Below are 20,911 nucleotides of genomic sequence, written 5' to 3'. Positions count from 1 at the left end.
ATTAGATAGCCAATGGGAATTTGGTGTATGGCTCAGGAAACTCAAACAGGGGCTCTGTATCAACCTAGAGGAATGGGATGGGGAGGGAGATGGGAGGGAGGTTCAAAAGGGAGGGGATATATGTATACCTATGGCTAATTCATGTTGAGGTTTGACAAAGAACAACAAAATTCTGTAAAGCAATTATCCTTCAATAAAAAAATTAATTAAAAAAAAAAGAATCTGCCTGCAATGCAGGAGACCCAGGTTCATACGGAATGATATCAGAGAAGGCAATAACAAAAGCCAAAGAGTGGAAAACTCTATAGGATAGGATGTTGTTGTTGCTTGGTCACTAAGTTATATCTGATTCTTTGTAACCCCATGGATTAAAGCATTCAAGGCTATCCTGTCCTTCACTCTCTCCTAGAGTTTTCTCAATCATGTCTATTGACTGGGTGATGCTATCTGACCACTTCATCATCTGTTGTGCTCTTCTCCTTCTGCCTTCAATCTTTCCCAGCATCAGGGTCTTTTCTAATGAGTCAGCTCGTCACATCAGGTGGCCAAAGTATTGGAGTTTCAGCTTCAGCATCAGTCCTTCCAATGAATATTCAGGGTTGATTTCCTTTAGGATTGACTGGTTTGATCGCCTTGTTGTCCAAGGGACTCTCAAGAGTCTTCTCCAGCACCACAATTCGAAGGCATCAGTTCTTTGGTGCTCAGCTTTCTTTATGGTCCAACTCTCACATCCATATGTGACTATTGGAAAAACCATAGATTTGACTATGGACCTTTGTAAACAGGCAACCTAGTTTATTTAACAAATAAATGGCCAAAAAATTAAGATCTAAATGATATAAAGGATGTATTATTTAAAAGATATATCACCCAAATAAACATGCATGGACATTATTTAGACCCTGAATTGAACAAATTATAAAAATAAATAAGAATAAAGGGAAATTTGAATGTTCACTAAACTACTTGATGTTAAAGAATTATTGTTAAATTTTTAAGGTATAAAAACAGCATTTTGGTCATTTTCTAAAGATATCATTTAGACATAAACACTGAATTGAATATGAAACTCTGTGACCTTCCTTCTGGAATTTCCTTTCAAATAATTTAAGATGGATGAAGAAAGTGGGTGGAGTTATGGATGAAATAATGTTGACCTTAAGATAATAATCACAAAATCTGGGTAATGGGCACCCATCCATAATAGATCAATAAGGACCTATTATGTTTTTCTTATACTTTTCTATCTGTTAATTTTTACATAATGGGAAGAGTAAGTCAAATTTAATGTTTTTATAAACACTGGGAAAATGGTAATCTTTCTGTGAGAGCATAAACAATAGACTGCTCTTAGATTTCCAAATTCTCAGCTATTACAAAAGATCAAATTGGAATTACGGATGAAGCAAAGCTAGCCTTGACATAATAATTGCAAAATCAAGGTAATGGGCATGTACATTCTGATACACAAGCATATTGAATGCATAAATTCATAAAATTCATAAAACCCATAGTTCAATGCATATTGAACCTTTGTTTGAGACAAAGTCTGACTCTTAGCCTCAGTTAACTGAGAATAGTCTCGTACTGATATCAAAGATCAAAGGCAGGAGAATTTTTTCCTTTGTTAAAGGAAGCCAAAAAGCAGCCTTATTTCTTTTTTTGTTTGTTTGTTTTATTTTTTATTTTTTTAATTTAAATTTATTGATTTTAATTAGAGGCTAATTACTTTACAATATTGTATTGGTTTTGCCATACATCAACATGAATTCGCCATGGGTGTACACGTGTTCCCAATCCTGAACCCCCCTCCCACCTCCCTCCCCATACCGTCCCTCTGGGTTATCCCAGTGCACCAGCCCCAAGCTTCCTGTATCCTGCAATGAATCACCAGTTCAGCCTTCTTATTTCTTATCCTTTCTAATAACCAAAGTATCATCTCATTGTTTATAAAGCCCAGCCCTTCCCAATCTCAGGCTCACCTTCCAGGGCTGAGCCCAGCCCATCCTTCCTTTTACACTAGCTACTGGAAGCCCATCTCATACTTTTCCTCTCATGCCCTTCTTAACCTCTTCTTCTTCAGGAACCACGTCTTACAAATCCACCGTGAAGACCCAAAGCATCAGCCGCAGGGGCTTCAGTGCCAGCTCAGCCAGAGTCCCTGGGGTGTGCCGCTCTGGCTTCAGCAGCTTGTCCCTGTCCCGCTCCAGGGGGAGTGGTGGTCTCACTGGAGTGTGTGGAGGAGCTGGCTTTGGCAGCCGCAGCCTCTATGGCCTGGGGGGCTCCAAGAGGATCTCCATCGCAGGGGGCAGCTGTGTCATCGGTGGTGGCTATGGCGGCAGAATTGGAGCTGGCTATGGTTTCGGGGGTGGAGCCGGGAGTGGATTTGGTTTTGGTGCTGGGGCTGGTAGTGGCTTTGGGCTCCATGGGGACGCTGACTTTGGAGGTGGCTATGGAGTTGGCTTAAAGCTCAACATTCAGAAAATGAAGATCATGGCATCTAGTCCCATCACTTCATGGGAAATAGATGGGGAAACAGTGTCAGACTTTATTTTTCTGGGCTCCAAAATCACTACAGATGGTGACTGCAGCCATGAAATTAAAAGACGCTTACTCCTTGGGAGGAAAGTTATGACCAACCTAGATAGCATATTCAAAAGCAGAGAAATTACTTTGCCAACAAAGGTTCGTCTAGTCAAGGCTATGGTTTTTCCTGTGGTCATGTATGGATGTGAGAGTTGGGCTGTGAAGAAGGCTGAGTGCCGAAGAATTGATGCTTTTGAACTGTGGTGTTGGAGAAGACTCTTGAGAGTCCCTTGGACTGCAAGGAGATCCAACCAGTCCATTCTGAAGGAGATCAGCCCTGGGATTTCTTTGGAAGGAATGATGCTAAAGCTGAAACTCCAGTACTTTGGCCACCTCATGCAAAGTTGACTCATTGGAAAAGACTCTGATGCTGGGATGGATTGGGGGCAGGAGGAGAAGGGGACGACAGAGGATGAGATGGCTGGATGGCATCACTGACTTGATAGACGTGAGTCTGAGTGAACTCCGGGAGTTGGTGATGGACAGGGAGGCCTGGTGTGCTGCAATTCATGGGGCCGCAAAGAGTCGGACACAACTGAGCGACTGATCTGATCTGATCTGATCTGATGGAGGCTCTGGCTTCCCTGTGTTTCCCCCTGGAGGCATCCAAGAGGTCACCGTCAACCAGAGTCTTCTGACTCCCCTCAACCTGCAAATCGACCCCACCATCCAGCGGGTGAGGACTGAGGAGCGGGAGCAGATCAAGACCCTCAACAACAAGTTTGCCTCCTTCATTGACAAGGTGAGCTGGGAGCATCTGCCCCAGTGGGGATTGCAGAGTGCCCAAGAGAGACCCAACCAATGTCCTATTGGGGGAGACTTGGGGGAAAGAGAGGAGGGGACTCAGAGGAGCTCTCTACTGGCATGCAGGACAGGTTCCATGTGTATCACAGGCAGGAGATGATGGAAATCATTTAGATCCTGCAAATTTCTCTCATTCCTGCTTAGCAAACATTGTCAACTCTTGATAACCCTGAAGCAGAGAAAAAAAAAAGGAAAGAATGAAATATATTAACACTTACCACTAATAGGTCTACAATGGGATGCAAAGAAAAGGCCAGTCACTACCTACTCTGAGGTTCTGGCCCATTTTTCTAGTAGGAAGGGAAAAAAAGAAGAAAAGTAAAAGAAAAGGGAACCCTCTTACACTGTTGGTGGGAATGCAAACTAGTACAGCCACTACGGAGAACAGTGTGGAGATTCCTTAAAAAACTGGAAATAGAACTGCCATACGACCCGGCAATCCCACTGCTGGGCATACACACCAAGGAAACCAGAATTGAAAGAGACACGTGTACCCCAATGTTCATTGCAGCACTGCTTATAATAGCCAGGACATTGAAGCAACCTAGATGTCCATCAGCAGATGAATGGATAAGAAAGCTGTGGTACATACATATACACAATGGAGTATTACTCAGCCACTAAAAAGAATACATTTGAATCAGTTCTAATGAGGTGGATGAAACTGAAGCCTATAATACAGAGTGAAGTAAGCCAGAAAGAAAAACACCAATACAGTATACTAACGCATATATATGGAATTTAGAAAGATGGTAACGACAACCCTGTATGCGAGACAGCAAAAGAGACACAGATGCATAGAACAGTCTTTTGGACTCTGTGAGAGAGGGATGGGGGATGATTTGGGAGAATGACATTAAAACATGCATAATATCATATAAGAAACGAATCACAGTCCAGGTTCGATGCAGGATACAGGATGCTTGGGGCTGGTGCACTGGGATGACCCGGAGGGATGGTATGGGGAGGGAGGTGGGAGCGGGGTTCAGGATGGGAACACGTGTACACCCGTGGTGGGTGCATGTTGATGTATGGCAAAACCAATACAATATTGTAAAGTAAAAAAAAAAAATTCCATACAGATGAGAAAAAGAAATGTTTGAGATGTGTAAATATTTATAATTTGCTTTTAAAAAGAAGTTATTCTAGAAACAGAGCATGGCCACCTATAACAATGCTTTAGAAGAGATACAAGCACTAAATGTGAGTTTAGATTAGTATTTAATCATTCAGTTCAGTTCAGTTCAATTGCTCAGTTGTGTCCGACTCTTTGCGACCCCATGAATCGCAGCACGCCAGGCCTCTCTGTCCATCACCAACTCCCAGAGTTCGCTCAGACTCACATGCATCAAGTCAGTGATGCCATCCAGCCATCTCATCCTCTGTCGTCCCCTTCTCCTCCTGCCCCCAATCCCTCCCAGCATTACTGAAATCCACTAGAAAATAAAATCTTTGTATATTATATTGGTTAAGAACCATTTTAAACTGAAATTTTGATTCTGCTTGCCAAAATAAAGAGAGGAAGTGATGAAAATTCACTGATATAGGCACACTTACTTATAGGGCAGGAACAGCTCAAAAATCCTTGGGGGAATTTCATCAATGAGATCTGTCAGTTTAGAAGGAAGAAGATTAGGGGAGCATACCTCCCACTCTGAGTCTCTATGTATTCTCTTAGTAGCCCAGCACCATGGACACCGCTCCAGCCTTCTTGGAAACCTAGTAATAAGGATGCTTGTTGCTCTCTATCTCCAAGAAATGATTCTCTTGCCTTCCTCCAGATGTAGTTCCTGGAGAAACAAGCGCCTGGACACCAAGAGGACCCTGCCTCAGGAGCAGGGACCCAAGCCCATGAGGCTGACCCTAGTGACTATGTTTGAGTAGTACATCAACAACCTCAGGGAGTGGAAGGATTATCTTCTCTTTTTTTAGTGACTGCCCAGATTCAGAGCTCATGCAGGATCTGGTGGAGAACTTCAAGAACAAGTAGATTACAGGAGAGAAATAGTTAAGCTTCCTGAAACCCACACTTGAGTCTACTGAGTGACTAGGTTCAGTTGTGGACATGATTGCTTAAGAAAAATATCCAGTGGAGATGAAAATTGTAAATTGTTGTCTAAACAGGAACAGACTAACAGACTTAGAGAAGGAAATTATGGTTCCCAGGGTTGGGGGGGAAGATGGGGGAAGGGACAGCAAGAAAGTTTGGGAAGGTCATATTGTAATACTGCTATATTTAAAATGGATAACTGACAAGGACCTACTGCATAGCACATGTAACTCTGCTCAATGTTATGTGGCAACCTGGATGGGAGGGGAGTTTGGGGGGAAAATGGATATATGTATGTGTATGGCTAAGTCCCTTCACTGCTCACCTGAAATTATCACAGCATTGCCAATCAGCTATACTCCAATACAAAATAAAAAGTTTTTTAAAAAATAGATAACTAATGAGAGCCTACAGTGCAGCACAGGGAACTCTACTCAGTGCTCTGTGGTGACCTAAATGGGAAAGAAATCCAGAAAAGAGGGGATATATGTATACATATAACTGATTCACTTGGCAGTAGTAGAAACTAACACAACATTGTAAAGCAACTTTATTCCAATAAAAATTAATTAAAAATAAATACATTGCCTAAGAAAAATACGAATGAACAAAATGGGCAATAGACTTCATTATCAAGTACATATCCCCAATACTAGGGGAAAAGATGAGAGAATAGTCACTTCTTAGGCTCCTTGGACTGATAGTTCCATTCAATAATTATCCATTTAATGAAAAATGTTGGGTCAGGACAGGTTCTTTCAAAATCCTTTATGAATTGGCTCAAGCATGTCTCCTCATCCTCTCTTTCTGGAAATGAAGAAATAAATAAGCACTGAATCCATTTGTAACACTGAAGAAAGTGAGCTTAGCAAGGTTAGGTGTCCCCATCCTTTTGTTGAAGGCTAGAAGAGCCCACATCTGGGAAGAGAAGATGTTGGGTGGGCTGGGAGTGGGGGTCAGCTGCGTCTGAGTTGTTCCTCCTCTCCCAGGAGGTACATGCTGCATGAATGAGGCTGAAGTGCACACTAAGATAAGTACGTTTAGCGATCAAGTTGTTCTCTTACATTCCTACTTTGAGATGGTGAGCTCCTCACCCTGTTTGTTTTTCTGCATAAGGGTCTGAGTGCATGGAATGCGGGGGGGGGGGTGGATCTCACAGATGTATCACTGGAAGCAGAGGTACTGACAATCCATATCTCGTAGGAGTGCCCTCAGATGCAATCTCAGAGCTTAGACATTTTCATACTCCTCTTCATGGACAACCACCATAATCTGGACCCGGATAGCATCATCTCTGAGGGCGAAGGCCTATAGGGAAGATTGCTCAAATGAGGCCAAATCCTTGTACCAAAAAGAGTGAGCAGTTTCCAGCAATGGGAGAGGAATTCTGTGCCCCTCCCCCCATCCCTGCTCACAGTTGGTTACACTCAGCTGCACCAGCTTAACTGCAGTTTTTTGTGTGGAGTCTGAAATACAAAGACACTGGGTGATCTCATAGGATGTCTGTCATTGCTCCATTCACGTAGACAATTAAAGAATTTGCAATCAGGCCTATTGAACAAAAAGAAAAAAGTTTAATGACATTGCCCTACTGAGTTTTGCCTTCAACCTCTTTCTGATTATGAAATCCCTTAGGTATCACAAAGAACATCACAGGTAACTGAAAAACTAGATGCTCGGTGATCAAACAGAACTATTCAATTGTGAAGCAGCAAATAATCTTGTGCCACCTATTTTTTTCTAGAGAAGAAGTCACATCATTTGGTATGAGTTTATTAGAGGGCTGGGAATCCAAAGCTACTGTTGGCACATGAAAGGCCAGAAACGCTGCATCTCCCCCCATGCACACGGCTCCTCTGTCCTTCTGGACTACAGTATAAGTAGCTGCAGGTCAAGATAGACACACAAAGGGATGAACTGCACAAAATCAAGCGGGAGACTGCTGAGCTCAACACACATGATCTGGAGACCGATCTGAGACAGACAATGGCCACGTGCTCTTCACCGTCTCCAGTGGCGATGGCCGTGTCAGTGGTGTCCGCAGCGGCTGAGGCCTGCACAGTGGCAGTGGCGAACCTCACAGCAGCACTCACAGCCTTGGAGGTGGCTTCAGTTCTGGCAGTGGCAGAGCCATAGGGGGCTGGTTTCAGCTCCTCTGGGGGCAGCAGTTCCACCATCAAATATACCACCACCTCCGTCTCCTCCAGCAGGAAGATCTAAAAGCACCGAAGTCATCCTATTGGTATTTGGTCCCACATTGTCTCAGGTCCCCTGTGCAGCTGCATTGCCCATTCCTTAGGATGCTGCCTCTCTCCTGCCTCCGACTTCTCTTGGCCTATGAGTTAGAGCTGAAATTGCAAAGTTCTCATTTCCTCTGTCTATACCAACTTCAACTGAGCTTCCCTTATTCACCATCAGATGGTCAACACTCAGTGTTGTGGAGATATGTAGACATCCTATTGATGTTCCCATCTTATCATCATTTTCATCAGTCTACCATGATTCTGGGAAGAAAATGACTTATGCCCGCCTTGAAAACTGAAACTCAATCCACATCATGCTATCAGAGCAGGGATTCTTCCCTTTAATTTTAATCATCCTATCCATTCTAACAAGACTCAAGAGTTCCTCACAGAACAAATAAGTTATTTTCTTCTGCAGTGTCCCTACATGGTATTGATGCCACCCTCTCAGATATCCCTGCGATGCTTTGCTCTCTTTGCTTTCTTTTGCTGTGTTGAAGAAAGCAGATTTCTAATAAAAAGATTCTGCGTTAGATTGTATTATTGATCATGTACTGGTCCTGAAATTTTCTTATCCCACACAGAGATCCTCATCTTTGTAGAACCACCTCAGCCCCACTGATGACTTAACCTGTCTCATACCCAGCTCTGTTGGTTAACATCATGTGATACTCAGTCCTGTGGGTGGATGACTATCAACTGCCATTTGGCTCTCTGCCACTCGGCTTTTTCTCAAAACAGAGTCTTTGAAGCAGTCTCTTCAGCAAGTGGTGTTGGGAAAGTTGGACACCTATGTGTAAATCAATGAATTTAGAACATACCCTCTCACCATACACAAAAATAAACTCAAAATAGCTTGAAGACTGAAACCTAAGACATGACACCATAAAGCCCCTAAAAGAGAACACAGACAGAACATCCTCTGACATAAATAGTACTAATATTTTCTTGGGTCAGTCTCCCAAGGCAATAGAAAGAAAAACAAAAGGAACCTAATCAGACTTACAAGCTTTTGTACAGCAAAGGAAACCAAAAACAAAATATAAAGAAAATCTACCAAATGGGAGAAAATATTTGCAAATGCTGTGTCTGACAAGGGCTTAGTTTTCAAAATATACAAACAGCTCATACAAAAAAACAACAAAAACAGTCCAATCGGAAAATGAGAGAAGACCCAAAGAAACATTTCTCCAAAGAAGAAATAGAGATGGCCAATAGGCAAATGAAAAGATCAGCATCACTAATAGTTCAGTCAGTTCAGTTCAGTTCAGTCGCTCAGTCGTGTCCGACTCTTTTCGACCCCATAAATCGCAGCACGCCAGGCCTCCCTGTCCAACACCAACTCCCGGAGTTCACTCAGACTCAAGTCCATCGAGTCAGTGATGCCACCCAGCCATCTCATCCTCTGGCATCCCCTTCTCCTCCTGCCCCAATCCATCCCAGCATCAGAGTCTTTTCCAATAAGTCAACTCTTCGCATGAGGTGGCCAAAGTACTGGAGTTTCAGCTTCAGCATCATTCCCTCCAAAGAAATCCCAGGGCTGATCTCCTTCAGAATGGACTGGTTGGATCTCCTTGCAGTCCAAGGGACTCTCAAGAGTCTTCTCCAACACCACAGTTCAAAAGCATCAATTCTTCAGCGCTCAGCCTTCTTCACAGTCCAACTCTCACATCCATACATGACCACAGGAAAAACCATAGTCTTGACTAGACGAACCTTTGTTGGCAAAGTAATGTCTCTGCTTTTGAATATGCTATCTAGGTTGGTCATAACTTTCCTTCCAAGGAGTAAGTGTCTTTTAATTTCATGGCTGCAGTCACCATCTGCAGTGATTTTGGAGCCCAAAAAAATAAAGTCTGACACTGTTTCCCCATCTATTTCCCATGAAGTGATGGGACCAGATGCCATTATCTTCATCTTCTGAATGTTGAGCTTTAAGCCAACTTTTTCACTCTCCACTTTCACTTTCATCAAGAGGCTTTTTAGTTCCTCTTCACTTTCTGCCATAAGGGTGGTGTCATCTGCATATCTGAGGTTATTGATATTTCTCCCGGCAATCTTGATTCCAGCTTGTGTTTCTTCTAGTCCAGCGTTTCTCATGATGTACTCTGCATATGAGTTAAATAAGCAGGGTGACAATATACAGCCTTGACGTACTCCTTTTCCTATTTGGAACCAGTCTGTTGTTTCATGTCCAGTTCTAACTGTTGCTTCCTGACCTGCATTCAGATTTCTCAAGAGGCAGGTCAGGTGGTCTGGTATTCCCATCTCTTTCAGAATTTTCCACAGTTTATTGTGATCCACACAGTCAAAGGCTTTGGCATAGTCAATAAAGCAGAAATAGATGTTTTTCTGGAACTCTCTTGCTTTTTTGATGATCCAGCAGATGTTGGCAATTTGATCTCTGGTTCCTCTGCCTTTTCTAAAACCAGCTTGAACATCAGGAAGTTCATAGTTCACGTATTGCTGAAGCCTGGCTTGGAGAATTTTGAGCATTACTTTACTAGCGTGTGAGATGAGTGTAATTGTATGGTAGTTTGAGCATTCTTTGGCATTGCCTTTCTTTGGGATTGGAATGAAAACTGACCTTTTCCAGTCCTATCTATATGCAAAAGAATAAAAAGTAAAGGAAAATTCCCTAAGAACAACAAGAGCCAATTCTGTTATAATAATTTGCTATTTTGAAGCCATGGCAGAAACCCTCTGCCCTGGGTCATGGATCAGGTGGCAATCTAGCCTTGTTCTGTGGTTGTCTACAGTTGGCAAGGGTCTTTCAGCTGAGCAGGTCACTAGGCAGAAACTTTGGAGTTAGGGGAGACTTCTTGTCAACTGCAAATTGGCACTTGCCATGGGCCCTTGACATCTACCTCTACAAGGATTAAGTCGTGTGCTGCTGATCTTCAACACTCCCTGAGAGGAGTTTAGGGTGGAGAGCAGAAACAAGGCACCCTATGCTTGGGGAGAAATTGGCAGGGCAGGTCTTCAGAGCGTTAGATATTTTCAGGAGCTGATTTTATGTGCCCAATTATTGTATCTCCTCATATCTAGAAAAGCACTAAAATCCTTCACAGTGATGACTGTTTCTCATGATGAGCAGAAAGCTTCATGAGACTAGTAGAAACCTTCTGGAAAAATATGTGTTTGATTGCACGTATTAATTCCCCTTGACCAAAATCACATATATACTGACCTTCCACCCTGCTTCTTTGGAACAGTTTCTCAGCTGAGGTGCTGTCTCCTGGGCTGTAGTCCTCATTTTGCCCCCAAATAAAACTTAACTCACAGCTCACATTGTGCAATTTAATTTTTTATTTATTTTTGTGTGTGTGTGGAATTTTTTTAAATTGACACTTCTGAGGATTAGTGACCTCTTTACCCTGCCATAATGCAGCTGTAGGGTTTGAGTCAAGGGATGGAAGTAGAGGTTAGGAACTGCCAAGCAGCATAAAATCCCAAAAGCTGGTGGGGAAACTTACTAATGAGCCAGGCACAGACTCTGCTTCCCCTCCCCACGTGAAGCTCTCCGTGACAGCAGTTAACTTACAGGCCTTCCTCATCACCCTGGAATGAGGGTCAGGTATGTCCCCAGTTCTGGGGAAGCCAACTACATACCAGCAGCTTGCCACTGGGGGTAGGCATCACTATCCCCATCAGCTGTGAATAGGGCCACCAGACAAAACAGAGGCTGCCTGGTGAAACCTGAATTTCATACAAACAACAAAAACATTTTAGCAAAAGTTTGTCCCCAGTGGGGCTTCCCAGATGGCTCTAGTGGTAAAGAACCTGCCTGCCAATGCAGGAGACGTAAGAGACAGGTTCAATCCCTAAGTCAGGGAGATCCCCTGGAGGAGAGTATGGCAATCCACTCCAGTATTCTTGCCTGGAGAATCCCATAGACAGAGGCGACTGGCGGGCTACGGTCCATGGGGTCGCAGAGTCATACATGACTGAAGCAGCTTAGCACACATGCACACATGTCCCCAATATTGTACAGAACTTACCTATACTAAAAAAATGATTTGCTGTTTCTCTGAACTTAAAATTGAACTGCATATCTTATATTTTTATTTATTAAATAGGGCAATCCTACCTGTGAACTACAGACATATTGAGCCACAGATAAGGGCACAGGTGGTTGAGCTGCTGCTCCAAATTCCCACTGGGAAGAGACAGACAATAGGTAAAGACCAAACTCCCACACAGATCAGTTCAAACAGCCTTGGGCTTTCCTGGGTTTCTCACAGTTATGTGTCACCATTGGTGATCCCTAGTATCAGGACTTCCATTTGTTTCTGTAATTGCTCAGACTTGGTCCTGGAGGAGGGAAACAGCAGTACAGCTGTTTGGCCATTTTAGCCAGAACTGTAGCCATAGATTTTTCTAAAGGATGTTGTGCTTATTTACTATGTATGTGATTTAGTAAATGATGTTAATGAGGATAAAGGGTGAAAGCAAACGTAAGTCAAAATATTAATAGTGATAGATTCCAATGAGTGGAAATTTGAGTAAATGTTCTTTTCCTTTTTGTACTTTCTTGCTATATTATCATATATATATGTATATATATATATTCTCCTTTACCACATTGAAATACTACTTTTATTACAGGTTGAATTCATACTTTTTCTGTAGTGTCCCATTTACCTCTTTGTGCAATCACACCATTGCCGTTACTAAGGCTTTCTATTCCACGATGGCTTTTGATACACTGATTTCTACTCATTGCTTGCTTTCACTGTTCTTTTTGTAATTATTGTGTGTTTTGTTTCGTGGTTGCTGTTGCTAGTAAGTTTCCCTAGGGATTTTACAGTTTCTAACAACACACTTATGTGCGTGCGTGCTTGAGTCCAAGCACATATTGGATTCAACTGAATTATGTGCCTTGTCTTGGAAAAAAAAAACCTTTTCACATGGCAGAGCCAGAACTACACCCATAAACACACACACACACACACTCACACAACATAGGAATTAAAAGGCAAAGGTTGTGCATACAAAGTATGAATGTACATGAACAATGGCAGGTCCAGCTTCAGAGAGGCTGCGCGAGCGCCAGTTCCTTTCACAGTTGTGAATTAGAACCTCTTCTTTTCCGTCGTGTTTTCTAATCACTGGAAGGTAGTGAATGAGAGTTACTAATTCCTGTACCCAACCACCTTGCTAAACTTTTCCCCAGTTCTAATGATGACGTGCAAGAAAGAGACGGAGCCAGGATCCAAGAACTGACCTGCCCCTTGGCATAATCTGTGCTCTTCCCCAGTGCTAGGGTGGTGCAGTCTTGCCCACCAACTCTGGCTCCATCAGTGCCCCCTCTGGCTGTGGGGAGAGGTGCAGGTGTGGACCAGGAGGGACCAACCGGTCCTTCCCACGGCTCCAGCCCCTCCTGACTTTGCTTGCTGTCTGGTAGAGATGCCATTGCTTAGTTGGGGTGCTAAGAGCAGACCCAGGAGTGGGCTCCTCACCTCAGTGGGATGTCTGCTGGCTCATGACATCAGCTGGTGACATACCCCACCCCGACAGCAAAAACCAAGCTGGATTGCCCTTGAGCCTGAGACTGCCAGCCCACACTGGCAAGATGAGGAATGACTGCTTTTGCCCAAGCTGGCACAATGCCCTGCTCGCTCCTCCCCTGGATCTGAACTCCATCCAAGCTTTATTTTGTCTTTCCTCCTCCTGAGAGCCTTAGCAGTTTCTGCAGCCTATTTTCTCCACTTTGACTTCTCACTTATTCCTCAGTGATGAGGCAGTGATGACTGCAGTGTGACTCTCTTTAGCCTGTATTACCCTTATCTCAAAACATGTTTTTGAAACCCCATTATTTGCTCATAAATGCTCTGTGTCACCCAGCAACCCAGCAAAGTCACTCAGCAGTACAGTGTAAGGTTACCTGTGGTTGAGCTAGCTTCTGGACGCTATAGATAATTTAAAGGCAGGGAAGCGCATTGTTAGACTTCCCTAGTAGCTCAGTGGTAAAGAATTCACCTGCAATGCAAGAGCCCCAGGAGACGTGGGCTTGATCCCTGGGTTGGGAAGATCCCCTAAAGGAGGGCATGGCAAGCCCCTCCTGTATTCTTGCCTGGAGAATCCCATGGACAGAGAAGCCTGGTGAGCTACAGTTCATGGGGTCGTGAAGAGTTGGACACAACTGAAGTGACTTAGCACACACATGCAAGTTCATTATTAAGCATATGTTGGATTCAACTGAATTATGTGCCTACTCTTGAAAAAAACCCTCTCATCTGGCAGAGCCAGAACTATACCCGTAAACACACACATACACTATACAACATGAGAACTAAAAGGCAAAAGTGGTGAATGCAAAATATGAATGTACATGAACAATGGCGGGTCCAGCTTCTGAGAGGCTGCATGAGTGTCAATTCCTTCGAGTGAAGGGCCAGTTTTTAAAAATACAGATAGGCTACTTTTCAGAATCCATAAAATGCCACAATATCTAAACAACCTTATCAAGGTGAAGCATATAGGTACTAATGTCAAAGAGACTAATGTCCAGAAAAACAAAACAAGCAAACAAAAAGAACTCCGTTTATTATAGAAGCACACCCTCTCAATCATTCTTGAAACAATCTCTGGAAATCTCACGATTTCTCTGGAGAGAGGATGTCTGTGTTTACCATTAGATCATAGAAGCCCTTTGATTCTGAGTTGAATTCGTCCTGTTGAGTTGAAGTGTATTCCCTGGTGGCTCTAACAGAGTCCCAGAAGCAGACAGCCTCCTCACATCCTGCCTTTTCCCTCTCCTCACAACTCCTATTTCCCAACACTTTCGTCATGTGCGTTGGTCTCTAGGCTCATTCCAGGTTGGCCAACTCTTGCTTAACAAACCAGTGCTTGGGGCAAATGGAAAGCACTTGGAAGCCTTCCTTTAAAAGGAATGAGTGTCTCTCATTGGCCTGATGGGAGCATATTCAGAATATCCCCTGGGGAGAATCACAGAGGGTGCTGGGGCATCTGCCAGTGGGGTCACAGACCATTTTAGCCCTTTTCCAGGGAGGGAGGTGAGAGCGATGTTCTGGCCACTCAGTGAAACTTGTATCACGAATATGGTGCTGGTATGTTCTGTGGAAACTATTTCATCCCATCATATTCCAGAAAAACATGGGGTTTTGCAGTGGGCTTTTTCCTAGAAGCCCTCCTGTGTGGTTGCGTATCAACCAATCACACTTTGGGTGTACACGGGGACAGCCGACCAGCTGGAAGTGTCTTCTGCTGAGTCCTTCGAAAAGAAAACTTGTTTTGCAGTAACAAATCACAGGTCCTATATTTCATCCCTTTGTGTCTGGGTTTTCGGAAATTTACTTTAGGCAGAGATCGGAGAGCTACCTGTTCCTCTGTTACCTGGAGGCAGTCGCTCCTAGCTTAATGGCTCTGGGTTTCCCAATGCCATCTTCATCATCAGGGTGTACTCACTCAGTGCCAGCAAGTCAGTTGGGTATCAGAGAGTTCAGAATGAGGCAGAGACTCCAAGGCTCAGTCTGGATGTCCACGTACCCAGCCCTCCAGGGGATGGTGGAATACACAGCCCCACATCCAGAAACTCCTGCCCGTGGCAATATCCAGGTAAATAATGTGACACCGAGATGTCTCAGACAGGAACACAGCTTTACAGACCAGGTGGGTATGCATTCAGCAGGTCGTTGCAATCCCATCTCGAGGATCCATAGATGGATTCACTCTACAATTTCTTAGTGAGAAATGTTAAGTGAAGGCAGCTCCCCCAGCCTCCCCTTGCATGCTCAGGAGGCTCCTCTGCATCCCTCAGCATCCATCCTGCCTTCAGCCATGCTGCTCAGAATTGCATCTTTTTAAATTCTATGTGCCACTTTGTATGACTTTTATTGTTTCATATACATACACCAATTTTATCTTCCTTACAGCCCAGTAATCATCTGGGGGTAGGAATCATGCGGAACTTCTTATCCAGCTTGGATTAGGGTGGCAGGGGCACAAACCCTATGCTAAGGGACAGGGGACAAGAGTGCCAGCTCCAGATTTACTCTCAGTTTCCAATGGGATGTTGGCCCCACTCTCCTCATCCATAAAATAGGGACCTCTGTAACCATACCTTGTGAAGTTTTCTGGGTCCCAGGCAAACATCAGGGGCCTGGGGTCTATATCCCAGGGACCTGACTTGGCCTCCTAGACAGCTGGCAGGTCTGTCAGAGCTCCCCAGACATGTCCTGTGCCTTCTCCTGCCCATATGGTGACACTATCATAGTGGTCTGTCCCCTGGATGCAGTGTGAGTGATGGGACCCTCTTCACTCTCATATCCCAGTGCTGAGTACATTGTAAGTTCCACAAATATTTGTGAATGAATAAATAAATGAACAACTACATCTTGTCTGATGGCTCACTTCAGAATAACTGGGGCTGAGAGGATGAGGCTAGAAAGCAGGAAGGAGGAGAGAGTTTCTGTGATGTTCAAGTTCACAAGACACTGAGGTGGTAGCAAACTCAGTGCGGGGGTAAGGCTGACACTTTTGGCTATCACTTCCCAGCTGGTGACACACACACCCACCCTCGACAGCAAGCCCCAAGCCCCGTAATGAGGCAAAGGGATGGTGTAAAGAGTCTCCCTTGGTGCTCAAGTATCACCCAGCCCACCCAGCTTGTGCCCACAGGCCATGGCAACGAGCCATGATTCCCTCGCCAAAGTACGTTCCTATGTAGTATGTTCCTCTCTTCACAGACAGCCCAGGAAAAGCCACAGGGGCTCTCCTCCCCGACTTTCCTCTCATAACAGGGTCCTTGTTTGGCAGCTCCTCCTCAGCACCAACCAGAGAGACTTGGTGAAGGCCCCCTCCTGGGGACAAGGGCGGCCATTAGTGTGGTTGGGGCAGATGGCCAAGACACATGGGAATGCTTCCAGAGGCTTCCTATAGGCTTGCACTGCAAGAGCCCTTGAGACACTGGTGTCATACCACCCCCTTCCTCCAGGAAGAACCCCCGCTCTGTGGCCCAGGCAACAGGGAGCTTTTCTCACAGGCACTGTGATATGAAGGAGGCTCAGGCCAAATGTGGCATCAGAAGGGAGCAGGAGCTCTGGCTGGTCTACCAGATGGCTGCGTGGCCTTTGATGGTTCCTGTCCTTGGTTTCCTCCTTTCTAAGTCTTCTGCAGCTCTAAACATTGCCTCTGTTCCTTTGCTTCACCTCTTGATCCTGACACACTCAATATACACTACATCACATGTAGATCATTGTTTTGTGGATGTTCTTAGGACGTGAGTATCTTTGTGTCCATCTGTGTCTTGTACAGGCACATCTGTTGGGTGTGTCTGAAGCGCTTGATCATAGAGGGAAGGGACTGCTCCATCTTGCCTCTGTTAAGCACAAGTTTGCATGGGAAAACACCTTAATTTGCTGCTAAAATTGGTGAAGGGACCCTGAGGGCCACCTGCTTACTTACACTAGACTCTACCTGCCCATCAAATCTGGGCCCAAGTGAAAGCCTGGTTATGTGGGCAGTGGAGGGGAACAGATCAGGTGAGGTCTGGCTGTGCACAAGTACATGTTTCAAGCCCTGAATCTTGGTAGTTTCTTGAAGTCAACTGGCAAGTTTAATCCTTGCATTGTTTCCACAGAATGTGAGAGCAAAGGTGCCATGCACTGGAGGGTTTGACACCTGTAAAGGGAAGCTGGGTGGTGCCTCTTGGAGATGTCAAAGGCGGAGGAAGTCAGCTGCACAGGCAAGAACAGTCAAGGTTGAAGAGTGTTTCCGTTGGGATATCTCAGGTATCATCCAACAGAATTATCTTCCCTACTCTCAGTCCCAGGAGACACTGTGCCCAAGGACCCTGGGCTCTAAGCACCAGGCAGCCTGCTCTAGAGAATGTCCCAGTCCCCTCTGCCCCCTCCAGCCTGCCCTCCTCTGGCTCTGGCCTGGCTGGAAGCCCAAGCTCCTTGCTGTGTTCTCTACTCCCATAGCATTGGGAGGCATGCCTCCATGCCTTCCTCCCCTGCTCCACCAGCCTCAAGCCCTGTTGCCACTACAGGTCAGTCTCCTTGAAATCTACCACAGCCAAGAGTGACGGCATCCCTCTGAGGATAGGAGAGACCACCCTGAGCAGAGGTGCAGGAACCAGGGAGTAGAGGAGTTTGTCGCTCCCAGTCTCAGGCACCAGAGCCCATACCATATCTTTTGAATCCACCCCTCCCCAAACCTCAAGAGAACTCCTCCCAGACAAACCCAACAACACAGGGTTGGAGAGATTCAGGAGTTTCAGGGAACAGAAAGGAATGTGTTCCTTAAAGCTCTTTTTTAAAACTAGATAACCTACATCCAGTGAACTGCAGTCACAATTCCCTGTAGGGGGCTAGGAGACAGGGCAGGGGAAGGGGACACACCCCACCCCTCCAGAGACCACCAGGAAGCCAAAGCAAGCGAAAAACATGCCAACGTGCAAGCCAAGCACAAGCACAGGCCTGCTCTGGGAACAGGTGTGAAGGGGCAGTCCTTGGGCACAGTTTACTAGGAAGTCTTCTCGGGGGAAGGTTCAAAGCAGAATTATAAAGGAGGTTAAAAACCAAAACAAAAAAAACTCGTTGGCAGGAAGGAAAGCAGAGGTGTTAGTAGTCTCTAAGTTCTGAAGTTTGCACAGGCTCTCGTGGGGCCGGGGTGTCCTAGGCATTCATATAGACATTGTCCATCAGAGTAAAGGTCACAGTGAAGGTCAATGGTTACAGGAGAGGGAATGAGGAGGAAGAGGGGTAAGACTCATCTATTTCCATTTACTTCACCAAAGTCAGCACCTAAGACAAACTAGCTTTGGAAACAATGGTCCAGGTGGGAGAATTAGAGAGAGAAAGGAGGGAAGGAAGGAAGTGGGCAACCCCAGACAAGAGGTGATGGCCGAGGGAAACAAGATCGGAAATGGGATGAATAGCAACACCTGGAATAGGCTCCCAGGAGAGGGTTTGGCCAGTAAAGGCATGACCCAGGAGGCAGGCAGCCTGGAGCAGCTTCCAGATGGAAAGCTCAATGGGCAAGGGCTGTGGGGACCCCATTCTCATGGATGGGTCAGTGAAAGCCCTTCCAGCCTTGACCCTTTACCAGCTTTTATTCCATGGAAAGCTCTGAAGGACTTACTCAGAATGGCTCAGAAAACAAGTATCCTTTCTTTTGGGAGAAAGATTATCATGCCATGAGTACAGAAAACAAAGACATTTTTTTCTTTCTTCCACAGACACATGCACCACCCCAGCTGGGACCTGGACACTTTGGCAACCAAGCGAGAAAACTCCTGCACTCCTCCTGGCCTGTATCAACAAAAGCTATGATTCACAGGTTCCCCATGGAAACTGAGACTCTCAAACACTCTCTCGATAGAGGAGAGGCCCACTCCCTGGCCTCAGCCCCAATAAGGAAATAGTACAGAGAACAGAGAACCACTGCTCCGAGTGCCAAGTTGCCGTTTCAGGCTGGGGAGAATCTGCCAAGCCACAGGCTGCACCTCTGAAAGGACCCCTGCGTGGAGAAACCACAGAATGTGGCTCTGCTTCTCTCTAGCTAGACAATGCTGATCTCTTTCATTTACCACATGGGGACTTGGCTTCTCATGCACAAAACACAAACAGAATACATTTCAGCTCCTCTCTCCCTCTCCCATCCTTTAAAGCCACTGCAAGAGGCAAGAAGTCAGCCAGACAAAAGAAGATCTAACAATTTCTGTCTGACTTCACCTCCACCCTCCATGGGGAGATGAGATGCAGAAGAAAGGGAACCAGGAGCTTTCTTATCAATTGAAATTTATGGAGGTTGGAGACACAGTCAACAAGACCAGCGGGGATGCTATAAACTGCCCCCTTATAACTGCTTTTGCAGTTACAAAGCTGAATCACTTTGCTATACATCTGAAACACTGTAAATCAACTCTACTGCAATTTTTAAAGCATGTAAAAAAACTACTTTTACTGCATCCCAAAGGGTTTGAATCAGCTTATTTTCATTTTCATTCAACTCTAGGAATCTTTTTATTTCCTCTTTAATTTTTCCCATGATCCATTGATTGCTTTTTGTTTAGTAACATATTGTTTAGCCTCCACATGTTTATGCTCATAGCACTATTTCCAAATGCCAAGATATGAAAGCAATCTAAGTGTACATCAACAGATTAATGAATAAAGAAGATGTGGAAGATAAAGAATATATATACAATGGAATACTACTCAGCCATAAATAAGAACAAAATTCTGCCATTTGCAGCAGTATTTATGGACTTGGAGGACACTATGCTAAAGTGAAATAAGTCAGAAAGAGAAAGACAAATACCATACGATACCACTTATATGTGGAATATAAAAAACTCAACAAACTAGTGGCTATAAAAAAAAAAGAAAGAAACAGACTCACACATACAGAAAACAAACCAGTGATCACCAGTGGGAAGGGGCAATACAGCTGTTGGGAAGTGGGAGGTACAAACTATTGAGTGTAAGATAGGCTGCAAGGATGTGTTGTACAATGTGAGGAATATAGCCAATATTTTGTCGTAAGTGCAAATGCAAAGCAACCTTTTAAAATTGTATAAAAGTTTTCAATTTAAAAAAATGTTAAGACTAACGGGGGAAAATAAACAAGCCCTCTATTCAGTGTAGCCATGGGACTTTCTGATGAAGGATTAAAGGATCAGGATCCTTGGCTATCAACAGGAGGAGTGGCTGGTCAAGAAGACTTCTGGGATGCTGCTGCTGCTGCTGCTAAGTCGCTTCAGTCGTGTCCGACTCTGTGCGACCCCATAGATGGCAGCCCACCAGGCTCCCCTGTCCCTGGGATTCTCCAGGCAAGAATACTGGAGTGGGTGGCCATTTCCTTCTCCAACGCATGAAAGTGAAAAGTGAAAGTGAAGTCGCTCAGTCGTGTCCAACTCTTCGCTACCCCCTGGACTGCAGCCTCCCAGGCTCCTCCGTCCATGGGATTTTCCAGGCAAAAGTACTGGAGTGGGTAGCCATTGCCTTCTCCACTTCAGGGATGAGGCGGCTTCAAACAGAGACAAGAGTCAGTGTTTTATGGAGCATCACCGTTTCATAAGTTCCTCAATGTGTCTCAATTTAGTCTTCCCAACAGGACCATAAGCCTGTTAATAAAGAAAAAAGAATGTGTATTGTGCTGCTTTCAAATACTGAGTACTTGTCTCAGGATGGGCACCTTGCTGGCATTTCCTTCGCAAACATGTGATTATATCAGGAGAGAAGACTGTTGAGTTGGC

General features: G+C 44.8%; 1 protein-coding gene across 1 annotated transcript; it reads left to right on the top strand.

Moving 5' to 3' along the window:
• Positions 1 to 1,112: 1,112 nt before the first annotated feature.
• LOC129651914 (keratin, type II cytoskeletal 6C-like) lies at positions 1,113 to 5,274 on the top strand. The gene is made up of 4 exons (XM_055580377.1): positions 1,113 to 1,125; positions 2,084 to 2,461; positions 3,159 to 3,351; positions 5,172 to 5,274. The coding sequence occupies exons 1-4, from the start codon at positions 1,113 to 1,115 to the stop codon at positions 5,272 to 5,274; spliced, it is 687 nt and encodes a 228-aa protein (XP_055436352.1).
• Positions 5,275 to 20,911: the final 15,637 nt, after the last annotated feature.

Source organism: Bubalus kerabau, chromosome 1, assembly GCF_029407905.1.
Source record: "Bubalus kerabau isolate K-KA32 ecotype Philippines breed swamp buffalo chromosome 1, PCC_UOA_SB_1v2, whole genome shotgun sequence".
NCBI classification, from domain to species: Eukaryota; Metazoa; Chordata; class Mammalia; order Artiodactyla; family Bovidae; genus Bubalus; species Bubalus kerabau.
The sequence above is the reverse complement of the archived record's forward strand: the minus strand, read 5'-3'. Positions and strand labels throughout refer to the sequence as shown.

Bases quoted from the DNA above. Each gene is read 5' to 3' on its own strand.
- LOC129651914 (XM_055580377.1), top strand. The intron at 2,462-3,158 runs GCTTAAAGCTCA...GATCTGATGGAG, and splicing joins TGGAGGTGGCTATGGAGTTG to GCTCTGGCTTCCCTGTGTTT. The intron at 3,352-5,171 runs GTGGGGATTGCA...GCCTTCCTCCAG, and splicing joins AGCTGGGAGCATCTGCCCCA to ATGTAGTTCCTGGAGAAACA.